Raw genomic sequence first — 17,632 nt, 5'->3', positions numbered from 1 at the left:
AGTATTTGCAGCCTCTGCGTAAGCTTGAGCTGTCGTGTACCCGAGTCGACCCTGTGTGCGAGGACAACTGGCTGATGTGCCAAAGGCAGGAGTGTAACAAGGACACAGCGCAGTGGAGAGCAGGGAGCAGGGCTCTGCGTGTGTGAAGTGGGGAAAAAAAGAGGAGGTTGAGACAGAAAAAGTGTGTGTGAGTGGCAGAGGTGGCAAAAGGAATGGAGACTGTGCGTGTGGAGATTGTGTGCGTTTGGATAGAAAAGCCAAGTTTTTTAACTATGCAGAGACCTCCACTATGCATAACTGGGACCTAAGGATGTTTTTTTCAGATGTTACAAGAAAGGGCCAGGCAACACTCGAAGCATTATCCTTTGAAAATACAGATCAACAGGCAGTAACTTGCCTGTTACCTTGTTAGTGTTTAATAGTATTATACATGTTTAATATCATTAAACACACACAGATTTTTACTCAGAACTGTCCCCACCAATTCACCTCAAGCTGGAAGGGACTCCCCTGAACACACTCTCTGATCAACTGTAATTGGCTCAACAATTGGACTATGTGTCTAGCCTTCAAAGAGGGAGCAAGAGAGAGAGAAAAAAATCTTCCTAAAGTTACAAAATACCATGTAACACATCAGCATTAACATCAGAGCAATTCTATAGTTGAAAGAATTCTCAAAAGGTTTATTTTGCCTGGCAGGATTCTTGAACAGTTGAACCTTTTCATTTAGATGCACAATGTTGAAAGGCTCAATAATGAGTTTATGTACTGTATTTATGATCCACATTTTCTGTACTGAGTAGAGAAATATCCTGAAGTAAATCATTTGGAAGCACAGTGTTAGATCAATACTGCAAACAGTTTTAGTTGTATGGAGAACAATGGGCTGAACTGTATAGTAATCACTGTAGCCTTTTCTTAGAGCAGTGCACCCCACCCTGAGATTTAGTTAAAAATACAGTGAGAGAGGTTTATATTGAACCTTTTTGCTTACACAGACACACACACACACACCTACACTTGCAGTCCACTTCGGCTCGCCTTCCAGCAATAGAGAGCTCCAAGTGAGGAGGGTGTCAGCCAACAGGAAAGCAGGGACTGAGGGAGTGAAAAGAAAGCAAAACAAATGCAAACGGAGGGATGGTGCTACAGTGCTTCAGGGGAAGGACAAATCGATACACTCGCACACATAACACTCCCACGCAACAGCTAAATAATGCTGCTAGTTTGTCTTGCCTTCTCCCTCTGTGACCCCTGTCATCTTTATACAGTATGTGGAAGAGTTTATTCTTGTTTTGCAAAAAAAAAAAAAACAAAAACCCCAAGAGTTTTAAACAATAGTTGTAAATGTATTTGCAACGGTTGCCTTCTCAATATTAAAAAGCTTTTTTGTTAGTTTTCAAGTGTCTTGAAGGTTTCATCTTCTATTTGCCTTTTCCGTTGTCACAGAGTGACACTTTCAATCTGTTCAGTGTGGACATGGTTTGCTCTGAGAAACAGATCTTTAGTTTCAATATGGCCAAACATTTTCAGCCATTAACACTCCAGCATGTCATGGTCAAAGGTTTGGACAGTCAGTCTGCTCTTCAGTGAACTTTACCCTGTAAAGTCTATAAGAAGAGGATTACTTCAAACCAAACTGTGGCAGTGCATCAGTGCAGCATATTTTCTAAAGTATGATTTTTGCCAGTTCCCTTAATAACAGTAGGACTTTATTATATCATTACTTACAGCCACTGCTGCTACTGCAGCACATACTGGTGTCAGTATGATAAAGCTAGATGTGCATATTTAAAGCATTGTACAGTTTTAGCTCCAGTTGTTTAGCTCCAATGGCTGTTGCTAAGTAATTTGACTCCACACAAGCGTTTATTTCAATAATTGGCCTTTTCACTCACATTGCCAGCAACAAGGCAGTCAGAGAACAACTTGAAGTCTTTGAGCAACTGTATCTGAAGCAGTTGTCCCACTCCAAAGACTTTCTTCAAATGTGACCAAAAATGTTTGCCTGATTCTTTGAGGACAACTGGTGTGTCCCCCTAAGCCCTCAGTATTCCACTGGCCATTTTGCATTGGTCAGTGCTCTAATGATGCATTCAGGCGGTCCTCATCAATCTGTAATGTTCATTTTCCAGTTATTTGCTCTCAGTAATTTACTCATAAATACCTCAGATAAACATATGATTATTTGCCTCACTGCAGACAATTAGCAGAACAATTCAGGCATAAGTTTTGCTTTTTAGTTATATGGACAAATTTATTAAATCTTCCTGGTGTTGGTATATAATATATTGTACTTATACATGTCAGAATCCTGGTATTGTAAGTCCCTTCCCTGTGAAGATTTTTTTCTTGACCACTCAAGATTTTGAACCCAATGAGGATAAATTCATGCAACATTCACTCGTAGCAGTAATACGCAGCATAACACAGGCAGCATCTATTTATAATAAAGTTGAGCACAGGCAGCCTCACTAGCTAAGCAGTTGAGGCAGTGATGTGCAGCAGGAATGAGTGTAAAACAGGCCAGTTTAACTGGACTGCCTAGTGTCAGTGGTTGATTGTAACTGGTGCTGATAGCCACTGGGGTGTGAATGTCTGCTTGTTGTGCCCGAATTATGACAAGCACTGTGGCTGCCTGGTCAGTAGGTTTTAACATCAGCCAGTGCCATTCGTGCCTCTAAGTAACTGGTTTGTCAGCAGGCTGTCTGACAAGTCTGATTTACCTATTTATTTTGGACTCATGTTTAACATGGAAGAATAACAGCATATACTGTAACTGCAGTTTTTAAGTGAATGTTTGCCATCATATTTTAAGTGCATAAACTCATAAACTTCAGTTACTACACATTCCTGTAGTCTTTGAAATACCTGGGCTAATTAAAGATTTTTGGCCCTCAATTAGAAGCTAATGAGTCAGATAGTGTTTATCCACATTTATCACACCCCAAGGTCTTTTACTGGCACAGTGACAGAAATAATATACCAAGGAGCTAAACGTGGGAGTTTGGCTTAACACATATATTTTTTATGGACCAAGATGTGATGTACAATATGTTCCTACCACACTGATTGCTGCTATATCCAAATTTGTCCAAACTATATAATTCCACTTCTTTCCTTTTGACTGTTCACAAACCAAGTACAATCTGACTGTGCAGTGAGTCTCCAGCCACCTGTTTGTCTACTTCTTCTACCTGTTCCAAGCTGAGACTCACCACAGCTCTCTGCCTGTATTAAGCAATGGTTGTCGACAGCACTAAGTGAGGCAGTAAATAGCACAGTAAAGTGGGTCTCGGAACGTCTGTCGCATCTGCTTGTGCAGCATGATTCTTTTTAGTTGATCTCTGCTCAGTTTGAGCAGTTGGTTTTAGGCAGCAAGGCCTCTTTTTAGGCATAGATTGTTAGCAGCGTTCCACTCTGTGAATAGCTTGCTGTGTCGGATGCTCCCTGCCCGCCTCAGACCCTTACGGACCAGGAAACACACATGTAAACAGACGCACACAAAAAGCAGGAACACACTCAACCATTGCATCCACACAGAAATGCACACATGTGATGTAATGCTTCATGAGTCACTTTACTCAATGACTCACTGTCTGGTTCGGTCTGTCTCCACATGCTCTAGCGTCTGGACCATAATTCCAAGCTAAGACCTTGGTGGAGTATTTTGAGAGATGTTTGTGTATGTGTGTACACATACTTCATCATGCCAGGAGGAAGATTGCACTCAGAGTAAAGTGAAAATCCTTCTAAGCAGTAGCAACAAACAGTCATTCATAGATTCATATTTTAGATGACTACTCAGTAAACTTTTTTGAGAAATGGCTGGAGGGTTCAGAGCAGAACATGCTGGTCAGCAAATAGATGAAGTCAGGGTAAACAGACTGAATACAAAGAGCATTTTTGAGGTATGAAAATACAAAGAGAAAAGGACATGACTTGGTAAACAAAGACTAATGTAAAAAACAGATTTCACTTTCTTTATGCCACTCTTTCTCCTACATGTGCCCCCTCCCTTCATCCCTTATTTTCTCTGTCCATTAATTGCCTTGACTTCTATCCCCTGACTCCTTGTGACGCCATCTTGCATGTCTTAATTAAACGCCTGCTTAGAAGGGGGAAGGCGTTGAGTGAACGAAGAGATGTATGGGGGGAGGATTGGTGGTGGAGATTAATGAAAGAAGAGTCCGTTAATTACACAACAAGGTCAAGGCCGCTTTACCTTCACAGCTTAATTGCGGCCCCTGATTGTGTTGTGAGGCCTCATTTTTAATACAAACAGCAGGCGGACTAAACTACGTTAATTGTCGCTCTGTGTGTGTACGTGGATTCGTTTGGTGTGTGTGTTTGGATAACAAGTGTGTGTTTTTATTAGGGTATGCATCAGCTCACCCTTGACAGTGTGATTTCAGGGCTGGATTACATCATTTAAAGAACTTTCTACCAAATGATGGTGTGCATAAGTGTCTTGTGTGTGTGTCAATACACTTGTATGTTTATGTGCAAGCTATCTCATCATTTCACAAGTTTTTTGGCATTTGAGAACTTGGAATTTGTCTGTGTTTATTTTGATTATTAAATTTTTGATGAAAATTGCACACAAACATCAGAAATGAAGAAATTCAGATTTTAAAAATACATTCAGCGCAAACACTCTGCAGTTTAACTGTTTTTTTTTTCTTCTTTTTTTAACTTCTCTTGGGGGACTCTGCTGCATAATCAATGGCTCATTTGCATCCCTTCCCTCCCAATTTTATTCCTGTTTTTATTACAGGAAGCAATTTATGAGCTTTGACTGTCACAGGAAGACCTTTCTGACTGTCAACTGCCGTGATCACTGTGTCATCACGGCAACACAGTAATTTTGTGATGCCGGGAGACATAAAATCGTAATGAAAATCAGTTTAAATTCATGCTATTTTAAAAAACTGTGGTGTTTCTTTAATTTTTACTAAAAGTTAGTGAGTGTTAGTCTTACACATACTTAATGAGTGTTGTCTGTGGTTATGTATGCATGTTTTGATCCCTGACATGGAGCTCAGCCATTAAACCCGGTGGGGGGTGGGAGGGGTTGGAGGATCAGCCCACCTCATCCATCTCCTTGATAGACCAACTGTTCCTCATCATATGGGGTCTTGTGCGCTCACACATACACACAAATACGGTGTCCACGCCCTCCAAAAACATTTTAACTGTCGCATGCTGTGACCGTGACTCCCACTCACCAGTGAAAACACTTAATCAGCCTTATGGTCCAAGTGACCCCCTACCACTATCTTCATCCATCTCTGCACCCGTTCAGCTTTTTAATAACTTTGGATCAGGGACGCTGGATCTCAAATGTCGCAGAGAATGAGCGATGAGCAGGGATTAGGTTTGCCTTGGATGGTCAGCTGAATGCTGCAGTGTAGACATCATAGAAACCTTTATCAAGGTTTGAGCTGTTTGAGTGTTTTGTAACAGGGAAAGTGTAAACTTCTAAAATGAATAATACCAAGCATTTACAGCAATAATCAGGTGCTGTATTCAGGGTGTTCATTCAACCAACTTCGTCTTATGTTTAGTGAGAAAGGCCAGATATTCATTTTGAATATTATATTGAATATTGAATCTAAAATTGAATTTGATATTTCAGGATGGGAGGACATACATTATTTACTTCTCCAACATCAAGACATTTTCTGAAGAAATGTACAGTAGATAGCATGCTAGGGATGTGTATACCACATACTGAACAAAACAGATCCCAGAGATTCCTAGGGAAAACCACCAGGACAGACAGACAAACAAGTGAATTGAATGTTCACATTTTCAAGCAAACTCAGACTGAAGCATGACATACATAAACACCTGTATGATGTAACACCATTCAATACAATAGCTCTGCATTAGACACTGATCACTTAAAAGACTGAGTTCTTGTTGAGACTGGCTGTTTATCTTGACTGGTGCATTTTGAAGCTGTATTTTGTGGTGGATGCATTACATTGAAAAGTGTTTCTAATATTTTGTCTGTTTAATTTACATATTTGAAAGTGCAAAATTTTTAAACCCCTTATGAGATAATGCAAAGAGCACAAACCAATGAAAAATACCACTTTGGTATATCAGCACCTCCCTTGGATATCTCAAGTAAGTAGTCCAGTGCAGTTGCTTTCGATTAAAACTTTCCTTGAGATAACTATGACCTGGATGAATGAGAATATTCACAGCCTCCCTTGGATAGTGTCAACAAAAATAACATCAAGTCTTACAGGGATTATACCTATTACAGGGCTTTAGTATTGGAAAGCAGTATGGTTTCTTTTATAAGCAGATGGCTGTTCACACAGTAGTCTGTCAGGAGACTAATGTCCACAACTAGAATATGCACCTTTAATCCTCGTGCTACTGTGTGGGCATGCATGCACAAGCACGTCTTTCATTCACACACATTAGGCACTAATATGCTGTAAAAGATGCACACTGGTCTCATATATGCACTCATATACATAATTACACTGCATATGCACATACAGATATGCACCTCTCCCTATCCTGGTCCCTTCTAAGCGACTCTCTAATAGGTGTGTCTTCCAGGGTTGAGGAGCTATCTGATTACCCTTGACCTCCTCTCGTTTAACAATTCGACAAGACATCAGATTGAATGAACTGCTCTACAGTTTTTTTTCCCTTTTCCCTGTGTTCTCCTCTCCTTCGCTGTACTTAAGGATATGCAGCAGCGCTCATCCGTCTGCACTCTTGGGAATCAAATTTATCAGGCCGATTTGTCTATATCTAGGTCACAGTCGTTATGAAAATGACTGATTCGGATGAGGCAAATGAAAATGGTATGTCATTAGCAGGCGAGACTCATTCAAGTTCGCATCCCAGATTTGAATAGCTGATTCAAAAGAATCAAATGAAATCGGCGTGTCACAACAGACTGCAGGCTGAAGATTATGCTTGTTAATTTCCATAACCAGGCCATATTCAACACACACACACAAATGAAGGGTCTGCAAGAAAACAAAAATTCTCCTCCAGTCTCTACATCTTCCCTAATGCTTCCAGCAGTAAATTTGATTAGCTTCCAGTTCCATATTATTAAATGTTTAGGAAATGTAAGATCTAGGCGTATGTGTGAATACTGAACAGAATCAACTCAAACAAACAATCTTATTTTTCAGTCTCATACAAAAACAAATAAATATTGACAGCATTTTTTTCTCAATAGACTACTTTCTTATGACTGGTAGCATACTCACAGCACAGCCGTACTGTAGACATGCACTTGATGCATTTTTGTACACGAAAAATTGGAAGTAGTGAAGAATGACATTACATATTGCCATTGCAAATGGGGAGAGATGTAAGTGTCTAAAAGGCTGCTGTGTGTATAACCTTCAGCAGCATTACAAATCAGTATTACTTCTCTTACCTAAGCTATCTTCACTCTCAGTTTGAAGGAGGAATTGCATTTTAGTGAAGTATGACAGGCAAGAGAGGGGGTGCGCGCACATGCACATATACAAAAACACACACACACACACACAGCATGACTGTTGAGAAAGAGCAGAACATTGAATCTCATTTTGCGAGCACTCGACCTGAAATTGCCTGACATTCACATGCAAACATGTTTGCTGACTTGCAGCTGATATGGTTATAATGTAAATGACTGGGACACTCCCTTCTATTGCTCAATTGCACACATACTAACATACTCACATACACAGTATATTACCCTAACATTAACATTAACCGAACCTGTCTTTTGCTGCAGGCTGTTTCCTTGCAGAGCCGGTATGTGCATTAAGGCGCGTGACTGTGTGTGTGTGGGACTGTCCATCTGGACGTGAAGGTGGTGATGATTATAATGGGTATCAGTGGGACATGAAGGCTCAGAGCCTGCAGGCCACCTTGCAAGGCTTGACTGACTAGCTCTGCTTTTTTCACTATTTTACTGTCCATCTTTCTCCCACAGTCCTTCTCCTTTGTTCTCTGTCTGCGTCTGTCTTGTCAGCCAACAGACTCATTTCTTGTCAGTCCACTTTTCAGTGTGACTTTGGATTCTTAGATGTCAGTACTGCTTTGTAGTCTGGAGGGTGTCCGTGTCTGCATATGCACATTAGCATTTTGAGACTTGTCCCTCCTTGTGTGCTAGTGGCCACCTGCAACCCAATTGTATGTGTTTACTTCTTCCATACACACGTGTGCTTGCATGCGGGCGCCATGTTACCAGGATAGACATGGACATAAATAAATGGCTGTGTGGTTGAGGTAAATGGAGGCCATCGATCACACTCATGGGGAAACAAAAACACAGCATACTTCAACACAGTGGCCACTGGACAAGGTTGCAGATCCCAGCAATGTCAGGGTCAGGGTCTCACAATTGAGGTGAGATTTGATGATGTAAGTTTTGTGTTAGTGAAGCACACTGGGTGGATTTTGGCCTAATCTAATGATGTCACAGTAAGGCTGTGAGCACAAAATCAGATTTTTTTTCCCCACTTTATTCAATAGCTGATAGTGGAGACAAACAGAAAATGAAATGAAAATCAATCTCTCAAACAATACAGTATGTGTGCTTATTGTGTCTCTCTCTAGGTGAGAACAACAGATAAATACCTGACATGAAATGAACAAAATTAACTGTACATATGCATGTCTGTGAGATTGGGGGTGGGGTGGGGGGGGGTGATAATATCCTGAAATTGTTCCTTCTCAGTCTTTTGTTCCCCAGCCTCTGATAAATCCTGTGAAAATGATAGCTGGAGCAAAATTAAGGGCGGCGAATAATGGACAAAAAGGGAGGGAGGGTGGCAGAGAGCAAACATGGTCGAGAGAGGGCAGGGAGGCGTGTGAGTGGATGGGGGGAGTTGGGCAGCGTTTGGCAGGGAGCAGAGCTGATAGCAGTCGAGCTGTTTGAGAAGATGAGATTGGAGAAAGGTAAACGTCAGAGTGACACGGGTATTAGAGAGAGTGATGAAAACATAGGAAAAGAGAAGAGGAAGACTCTGTCAACAGTCAGTGATTGACTTCTGTGTGTATGTGCTAGTGTTTGTTGCTTTTTTTATAATGTCAGCACCTCAGTCAAGTGAGTCAGTATGTGTTCATAAAATACAGATATGCATCCTCCATCCATCTGTCTGATCTATTCATGTTTATGCATAAAAGAAAATACATCTGTTTATTTTTATATTCATATATGCATAAGACAAATATCATACTATTTTAATATCCAATTTAACATGTGATCACATAATACACAATAATACTACATATGAAAATATACAGGAATTCAGGGAGTTGTCATTCACATTCAATAGAAATGCAAATTGATTCATACCACATGCTGTTTGCTATGCATATTCCCTAACAAAAGAAAGTGTTTTACGCATAAATAAACTGAAATATTTCTACTACTATTGCACACATTGTCATGATATTTTATACAGACATTAATGGTCTCCAGAGGATGAATCCCTGTGACTTTGGTCATGCCCTCTTTTCATATAGCACCACTATGAAGTTGACATTTGTGGCTTGGAGTGAAAAATCTTGACAACTATTGGATGGATTGCTGTAGAATTTGCTGCAGATGTTCAAGTTCCCTAGAGGATAAATTCTAGTGACTTTGACCAACCCTGGAGATCCCCTAGCTTTTCCTCTAGCACTGAGGATGAGGTTGACATCTCTGCCTTTGATAAGGTGATAACTATTGGGTGGATTACTTGAAATTTGCTATGTATATTCAGGGTTCCTAGATGATACATTTTAATGATTTAGTTGATCTTCTGGCTTTTTATCTAGCATCATCAGGTCAAACTTTTTATTTGTCCTATACTTGAGGATATATAAATACATACCTCAGCATGTTAGTATGCTGATGTTTGGATTCAGCTTAAAGCACCACTTTCCCTGAGTACAGCCTCACAGAGCTGCTGGCATGACTGTAGACTCTTAGTCTTGTCTCTCTTTTTCCAGAAAAAAGTTTTCAAAAAATCCAGCAGTACAAAATGGCCTAATTAGAGAGTCTCTTCAGTGGAGTCTGCCAACCAAAGGTTTTTGTAAAATTCTATTATTGATGTCTTCATCACAGACTCTATACTGTATATGATATACAGTACATTCCATGAGACCCACATAATTCATAAAATCTATTCTGTCCATCAGCATCAACATATCATCTTGTTTCCATGTGTAATTGTAAAAAGTAACAGCTCAGTTGTGTCTTCAGTTTTGTGTCTTTTATGTGCCTCACTGTGTTTGATGTACAGTATGCCTGAATACCTGGCTGAGTGCAAGTACATTTGTTTTTGATCCTCTCCTGGCTCAGGTGTATTTGTGTTTGTCTGTCCATGTGGTTGGTTGTCTGTTCCTCTCTGCACTTTCTGCCTGTTTCAGACAGCACAGACCTGGCTGTTAGGTGCTGTGATGTAACACACAGCTCTTTGTTGTGTCCGTTATCTGATGTAACCATTCTGGCACTGCTAAATTTTCTGTGTCTAAAGTGTAAGCCTGTGTGAAAATGCCAGTGAATGAATATGTGGGTGTTTACATACAAAAAAGTGCTTGCAGTTGTGTGCTTTTGTGTGTGTGTGTGTGTGTGTGTCACTGTGCATACATGCTACATTCGGCGTGTCTTTGTTGGCAGAATAACACGTCTCCAGCGTAAAGCTCGTACACAGCACCGCTGACATTAATACCCCTGGTGGCATTGTTCGCTGGTTATCCTCCTGTGTTCTCTGTGTGATGTCAGTCTGTGGTAACCAGGGCAGAACAGAGAATAAAATGATAAAGCAAAGCGTTGACCTGAATGGCATGGCTCAGAGCTTTCTCAATGATTACACTCTGAGGCAGCAGCCAGTCAGTGGGTGGACCTGAATGAGGTCTTTACTTTGAGCTAATAACAGGGATTTATACTGTCATTCAGGGTTTGGTCATATCTTCAAAGCAGCTAGACACACAGACAGGTTATGACACTGCATGTAGAGCAAAAGAAAATTGTTGTCTCCAAAAAGCAAGCCGTGGAAAGTGTCTCAGAATTGCCTTTTTCATCAGTCACTTAATGTCAGACTATAACCAGAAAACCAAAGCCTTATTATAAAAGATTTGATACCATTTCTCAAACAAAATATCACCATCTTGCAGTTTGACTTGGATATTTATGTATTTTGCCTCTCAGAGAAAATGGTGTGGCTACAACATATTTTATTGTGCACTACTTTAGTCATTACAAAGGCAGACAACTCTCTCAGGGTTTACTGATCTCTAGGCCTCTGCACTCAACAATTTGTTTTTCTTTTTTGCTAAAGAACACTATTACTCATACAAAGGAGAGTAAGCACTCTTGCTAGCACTGAGAACTGGGATCCACCTCAAGTCGAGCACTTTGAATGTTTAATTTTCTATTTCTGCAGAGAAGGTAGTCATTGATCAAACATGAAAAACTTTGGAAACAGAAACAACAAAATATCAAGGTTTAGTCTAATGAATAACATTCATTGGAGATGCAGCATTTTTACTTTAATCTGAACAACATTGATTAAAAACAATTTTGAATGCACATTGAATGCATCTTTTTGCTTTAATAACCTGTACAGGTCATTGCTGTAATGTTATGATAAAGGTTTAGGCACAAAAACAACAAGCAAAAGATGATGGATCGAGTTAGAATAAGTAGTTCTCAAAGTTTATCAGACTTTCATTGTCACCGTTACAATGAAACACGTAGCTAAACTTACAAAATGATCATCATCATGTTTAAAAGCAGCAACATTAACTGTGGGTTCTAAACAAGAAACAAACAGTGGTCCAGGCCAAGTTTTGTTAACCCATCCATCCATTTCAATTTCCTCCCTTCTCATACTCTATAACTTCACCTTACTTCTTCCTTTGCCCCCGTCATTACTTTGGCCACTAGAGGGCTTTACTGCTTGAATGTAAACATGTAATTTTGAGGCATTTGCTGAAGAGACTACGCTGTCTCACACGTCCCCTAGATGACTCTCTGCACAAAACAACCTATGAGGTCCTTTTTTATGGGAGGACAGTCTCAAGGAATAGTACATGTACCTTGACCACAATGCTTAAGTAGCAGCCACCCTGGCAAGCCCCCAAGCCCCAGTACTTTTTGTTCTGGTCCAGTGTGGTATGATCCAAATCAAACTCTCTTCAGCCAAAGTCTCATTATTAAGTAAATAATGGCAGTTTTTTTTTTTAAAGGGGGAGACTGGTTTCATCCAGTTCAGCCCAATTCCAAGTGATCTAATTCAGTCAGACTCATTTGGGTCCCATAACCTCCTCATCATTTCACAATTTCATAATCTGACCCAACATGAAACATTTAAGTATAGCAATCAGTTATTTCTCTCCAGCCCACCTACCTGTTTGACATGGAGGATACAATTGGGTGTGGGTGTGTGTGTTTGTGTAAAAGAGACCTTCAAAACTGCTGGATGGTAATGAGAATTCATTTTGTGGATGTTAACGCTGCCTACTAGCTGAAAAAAATTAGCATCAGAATCAGCATCAGCCACACAGAGGGCACTGATCTGAATTAAAGCTCTTTGAATTATTGATTTCCACCTGCTGGAATAACATCCTGTCTCCCTTGTATCTCTCCTTTGTGCCATCACCTCTTTTTTTCTCTCTCTCTCTTTGTTCCATACTTCATAAACCTTTGCAAAAAATAAACAAACAAAAAATAATGCTAAAAACAAACTAAAATTAATGCAGTAGAGACTGTTTAAGAGTAAGACTGTACCACAAACCACTGACACTGTCATTTGGCATCTCTGTGTTTTGATAGTGTATAGATATGTGCAGTTTTGAGAGTGTGTTTGTGTTTAGTTCTCAGTGGGTGTATGAGTTTAACGGGGTTAAGATGTGTGTTTGTGTGTATCTGCAAATGTCTAAAGGAAACCTCTTTCAGTGTTATTAATATTAATTAATGTGTGCTGTCAGGGAGGCAAAGAAACAATTCATTGCTCACATTTATTGTATTAAGTGCCTCATGATTTATTAATGGCCATGTTTAAGGTTAGAGAAAAGAAAGGGAAGGGAAAATAAAGGAGAATGGCAAAGCATAAATTGATTCCTCCCACAAAGACAAAAGTCTATTAAAGTAATTTGTGAACTCATTAAAATGTGGCCTTTTAGTTTTTATTCATTAGATGGTGAAACTGTTGGCATATCTCAAAGTGTCATTTTGATCATGAATATTTTATTTTTACTTATCTGATTAAATTGATACCAGGTTTTCCTTTCATATTTCTAGCTCTATCCCACAGGCACCCACAGGTTCTTAGCAAGTACACATGCAAGACAATGCTGGTGTTGCATATATTCCCACTATAGGTGACCTTAGTCTCACTTACTGTCACCGATTTCTTTCAGTGTCTCTCATCTGTATGCATTACATGTCTATGCTTATCTGTTTTTCTGCCCCTGTCTATCTGTCAAGTTGAAGGAGTCCATTCTCCTTCCCTGTTTAATGTCCTCTCTTTCTATAGTTCGTAGCCTACTCTCTTTTTGTCTCACACACACCATCTACCTGTCTGTTGGTGTTTCTGTCTCTCTCACAGCAGTTGCCTCCTGCCTCATCCTCCATCTCCTCCCTCTCCCATAAGACTTAGCATGTTGCTGCATATCTATATTATTACACCTTTAAGAAATATGTCTGTATATGTGCGTGTGTGTGTACATGTGCTGCCATGTTCTGTTTAATCGACACTCCCAGTCGGCACATAGGACAAATTGATCAGTTGGTTTGCCAGCTGTCCTGGCAGATCTCTCCTTCTGTCTCTCTATTTCTCTAACCACCCCCCCTCCCTGTCCCTCCCTGACGCTCTAATTTCCAGTTTAACTCATATACCTTGGCAATTAAAAGGCGAAGAAGGGGATGAAAAAACATGTCTTCTAATGATTTGAGTGGTGTCCCTAACAAGCATCTTTTTTTTTTTTTTTTTGCACTGTTGGATGCATTTTAGAGATTCCACATTCTCCCAATGGCAGATGGCTGCTAGCCCTTTCTGATTGACGTGACCTTGCCTGGCATTGGCTGTTGGCAGGCCCTTCGAATGATCCCTTGCTGTGGAGACTGACGGGCAGCGCGCAAAGCCAGCTCCTTTTGTTATCTGAGCTGCACATATTGTCTTGATACACCCCTATCATTAGACACACATTTCCAAGGTGGGCTGGCAAAAAATGTATCCACGCTGAATTGAAGAGATAAGTCAGAATTAGCAGCCAGCCACGAATATGGCTAGCCTGCTTTTAAACATGATAGGTAGAAAATGCAAAACCCATTTCTGTTCTCATAGATCTATGCATAATTTTGCCTTGATTCGGGTGCTATTCACGCTTGATGTTCTTGGCGTGGTGAGGGAAGGATAGTGGCAGCATGGTCAGGAACAAAGCGAGTCTACTCCAGTGCTGCTTGACAGGGTGTTAGCGTGTGCGTTTCTGTCATGTCCCTATGCTTCCCTGTGCTGTGAGCTAAAAGAGTGAGGCTTTTCTCTGGTGTAATGACAGACATTAGAAAGTCGATTACAAGGTTCTTACAGCCTTGGATACACAACTCACAGGCGTACACACGTGTACACAAAACACAACCACTCATGCACTCACTCTTGTCCGAACCAGGAGAAGCCGCAGACGGTGCCTGCTAATCAATGTGTGATGGCAGGCCTTTTGTGTGTGTGTGTTTTGTAAGAGTGGCTAGGTAAAAAAAAAAAAAAAAGGGATAGCAGAGGCCCCTTTATTATGACGCCTGATGAACTGATTCATAAGCATTTCAGCACAGCAGGTTTGTGTGTGTCTTTGCACCTGCTGTGTGTACGTCAACTAGCCTGTGTAACACACGGACCTGTCATCTCCTCTCTGTATAATTGACTGTATTCTGGTGTGATGCAGAGCCAGGGGTAGGAGAGGTGTAGCATCTTTTTCCAGAAAACTCCACTTACTGTTTAACCAGGTTTCAGACAAATCGCTGCCCATTTTTCAAATTCTGTCACATAAATCAGAATAGGTCTGCTGCTCTGGCTGGGTCTCCAGTTGGAAAAGCAACCAAGCCTTTATGAACAGTAAAGTTGCTGACACTTTCTACGATGTGAGTTAAGCTTGGTTAACTATTTTAAATCACTGTTCATGATACAAATTTAACATGTTTATCTTGGACATTAAGCTAGCAAACATAGGCTCCAGAAGACAGCCTGGCTATCCTGGCTGACTTAAATCAACTTAAATTAGCCACAATCATATCCCTACATTTTTCCCAACCAATGTCTTATGTCATACCTTTAGTTTAACATACATTATCTGTCAGAAAAAAACACTTATTAAACAGCAGATTATCTTTTAATAAACATGTATCCTCAATCCTCAATGCCATTCTTTGTAAACTTGGTTAAGCTATGCTAATTCTACACTAGCTAACACAGACTAAGTGTTGTCTGGATGTGTCTGATCTGATGATCGGTCAAGCCAAAATCAATCCCTCCTTCCAAAGAAAACACCTAGCAAGAATCCATTACTAAATAATGAGGTGAGAGCAAAATGCCCAGTCAGTCTGACCATCAGTGGTTTTCATTCTGGTCAGGAGTTAACACAAGGAAAGGAAGACCTGTTGGAGTTGATGTTTTTAGTAGAGGAAAGAAGGTTAAATTGAGAAAAAGAGATAAAAGGGATAGATGAGAGAGAGAGAATCAACAGGAGATGGGTAGAATACAAGCAGAGAAGAAGGATGGGCAAGGTGATAAAACGAAAGAGAACGAAAAGACAGATGTACTAGGAGAATGGCAAGAGTGCAGAGGAGAGAGGGAAAGAGAGGAAGAGCACTGCATACCAGAGCTGTTAATGTAGACCTGCTGTTTAAAATACAGTCTCAGAAGAGAGGAGACCAGAGCATCCAGCAGAAGCTGGCTGCCTGATTTCACACCCATTATCACCTGCTACAAAGGCACGGCAAGTGGAAAATGAAACTGCATAGAGGGAGAGTGTAAAATAACCTGTTTTATTCTCTGTGTGTTTGTGAGTGTGTGTTTGTGCACCGCCCGATGTTACACCTGTATTGATAAGCCTCTGTTACATGGTGTGCATTCTTGTGAGCAGCACGTGTAAGGTCATGAGTGCTTATCACCCTCGCCCACATTCTCACCTTTTGTAGTCTCGCTCCCGTGTGCAGTGGTTGGGTTTCACCTCTGACTGTAGAGGGAGATATTTGAAAAACTAGCAAATAAAGTGGGAAATGTGGAAAACAACAAGGAAATTAAGTTTTGGGTTTTGCAGTTGTGTGCCTGCACATTGCTTTGGCTTGTTATCATTTGCCTAGCTGGTTCAATCCAGTAGCAGCCTTTGATGCCATTTGCCAAGGCCACTGATCACACATAATGTGAGAATTGTGTTTGTCAGATGGATTTAGCCAAAGTCTCCTCTACTTTTCTCCACTAATCCTATCTTTTATCTCGTCTGTATTTCCCCGTGGATTCACTTGCTTTTTTTTCCTTCATTCATTCTTTATTTTCTCTCTCACGAATTGAAAGGAAGATTAGAGCTTTTTCCTTAGGCCTTAAAATACGACTATGCTTTGTGGAATTTCCTGTGCAAAGAACTGAAAATGCTTAAGTGATATAAGATGGCTTTAAATTATCTTTAAAGGAGCTGGAGCATTTTTATTAGGCTCTCTGTGACAATATCCCTTGGTTTTACATTTCTTTTAGCAATTTGTGATTTATTTGTTCATTCCGCATGCAGAAATCCCCTTAACATATGGCTTTTAAAGGAATTTTAGTTGTTAAGATAAATAAAGCAGAAATCAAATTTTGTGGACGTATCTGATGTACTGTATTTCTGTTTGTGCTGTTTTCCAGCCTGTCCCCCTGGATCCTACAAGATGTCCTCCAGGCAGCAGGAGTGTTTCCCCTGCCCAGCCAACAGCGTCGCAGAGGATGAGGGATCTGTGGTGTGTGTGTGTGAGGAGGACCACTTCAGGACTCCCCTGGACACTCCCTCAGCACCGTGCACCAGTAATAAGATTATATGTGTTTATATTTATGTGTGTGTGGTGACCTTTTGGTATTCTGTCATTCTCCTATTACACACTCACATCCTGTATCATTTCATCTAGACATTTTTGCATTAAGTGAGCAATTTCATGTTTGAAAGCCAATCATTATCTCACCCATTCAGCCTTTTATCTATATGTCCACTTTTGGCGTTGGCCTCTATATATTCATAAAGATCACTTTTCCCCTGTGGTTTACCTGTCCTTCACCCTGCATCCTTTCATCCACTTCCATCTTTCTCATCTCATCAAACCGCCATCTGACCTGCACCCACCTCCCCAGCCTCTGTCTCGCCATCTATCCTTATTCTCCCATCTCCCGCTCCTCCTCATCACCCCATTTCCACGTCTCATCTCCCCCAACCTTCACCTCTCCTTCACCTTATAGCCCTGTACTAGGATTGAGTCCACCCAAAGCCATGTCCTGGTGTTGGTTTTAATCAGCCCAAATTGTTGACCAGGAATTAGTCTGTCCCAAAAGGAGACAGGATACATGTGTTGTGCTGCTCTGTTGATAATGGAGTTGTGAAAGAGTTTTTACAATGACACTCAAAGAATGTGTTTCCTCAAACAAAC

General features: G+C 40.6%; 1 protein-coding gene across 1 annotated transcript in view; it reads left to right on the top strand.

Annotated features, from left to right (window-relative positions):
• Positions 1-17,632, top strand: part of LOC108903134 (ephrin type-A receptor 7-like) — a 138,440-nt gene that overhangs the window by 69,953 nt on the left and 50,855 nt on the right. Inside the window, 1 exon segment of the mRNA XM_051068015.1 lies at positions 16,863-17,018. Coding sequence (XP_050923972.1) covers positions 16,863-17,018 — 156 coding nt within the window.

Source organism: Lates calcarifer, linkage group LG3 (assembly GCF_001640805.2).
Source record: "Lates calcarifer isolate ASB-BC8 linkage group LG3, TLL_Latcal_v3, whole genome shotgun sequence".
NCBI lineage: Eukaryota > Metazoa > Chordata > Actinopteri > Centropomidae > Lates > Lates calcarifer.
The sequence above is the reverse complement of the archived record's forward strand: the minus strand, read 5'-3'. Positions and strand labels throughout refer to the sequence as shown.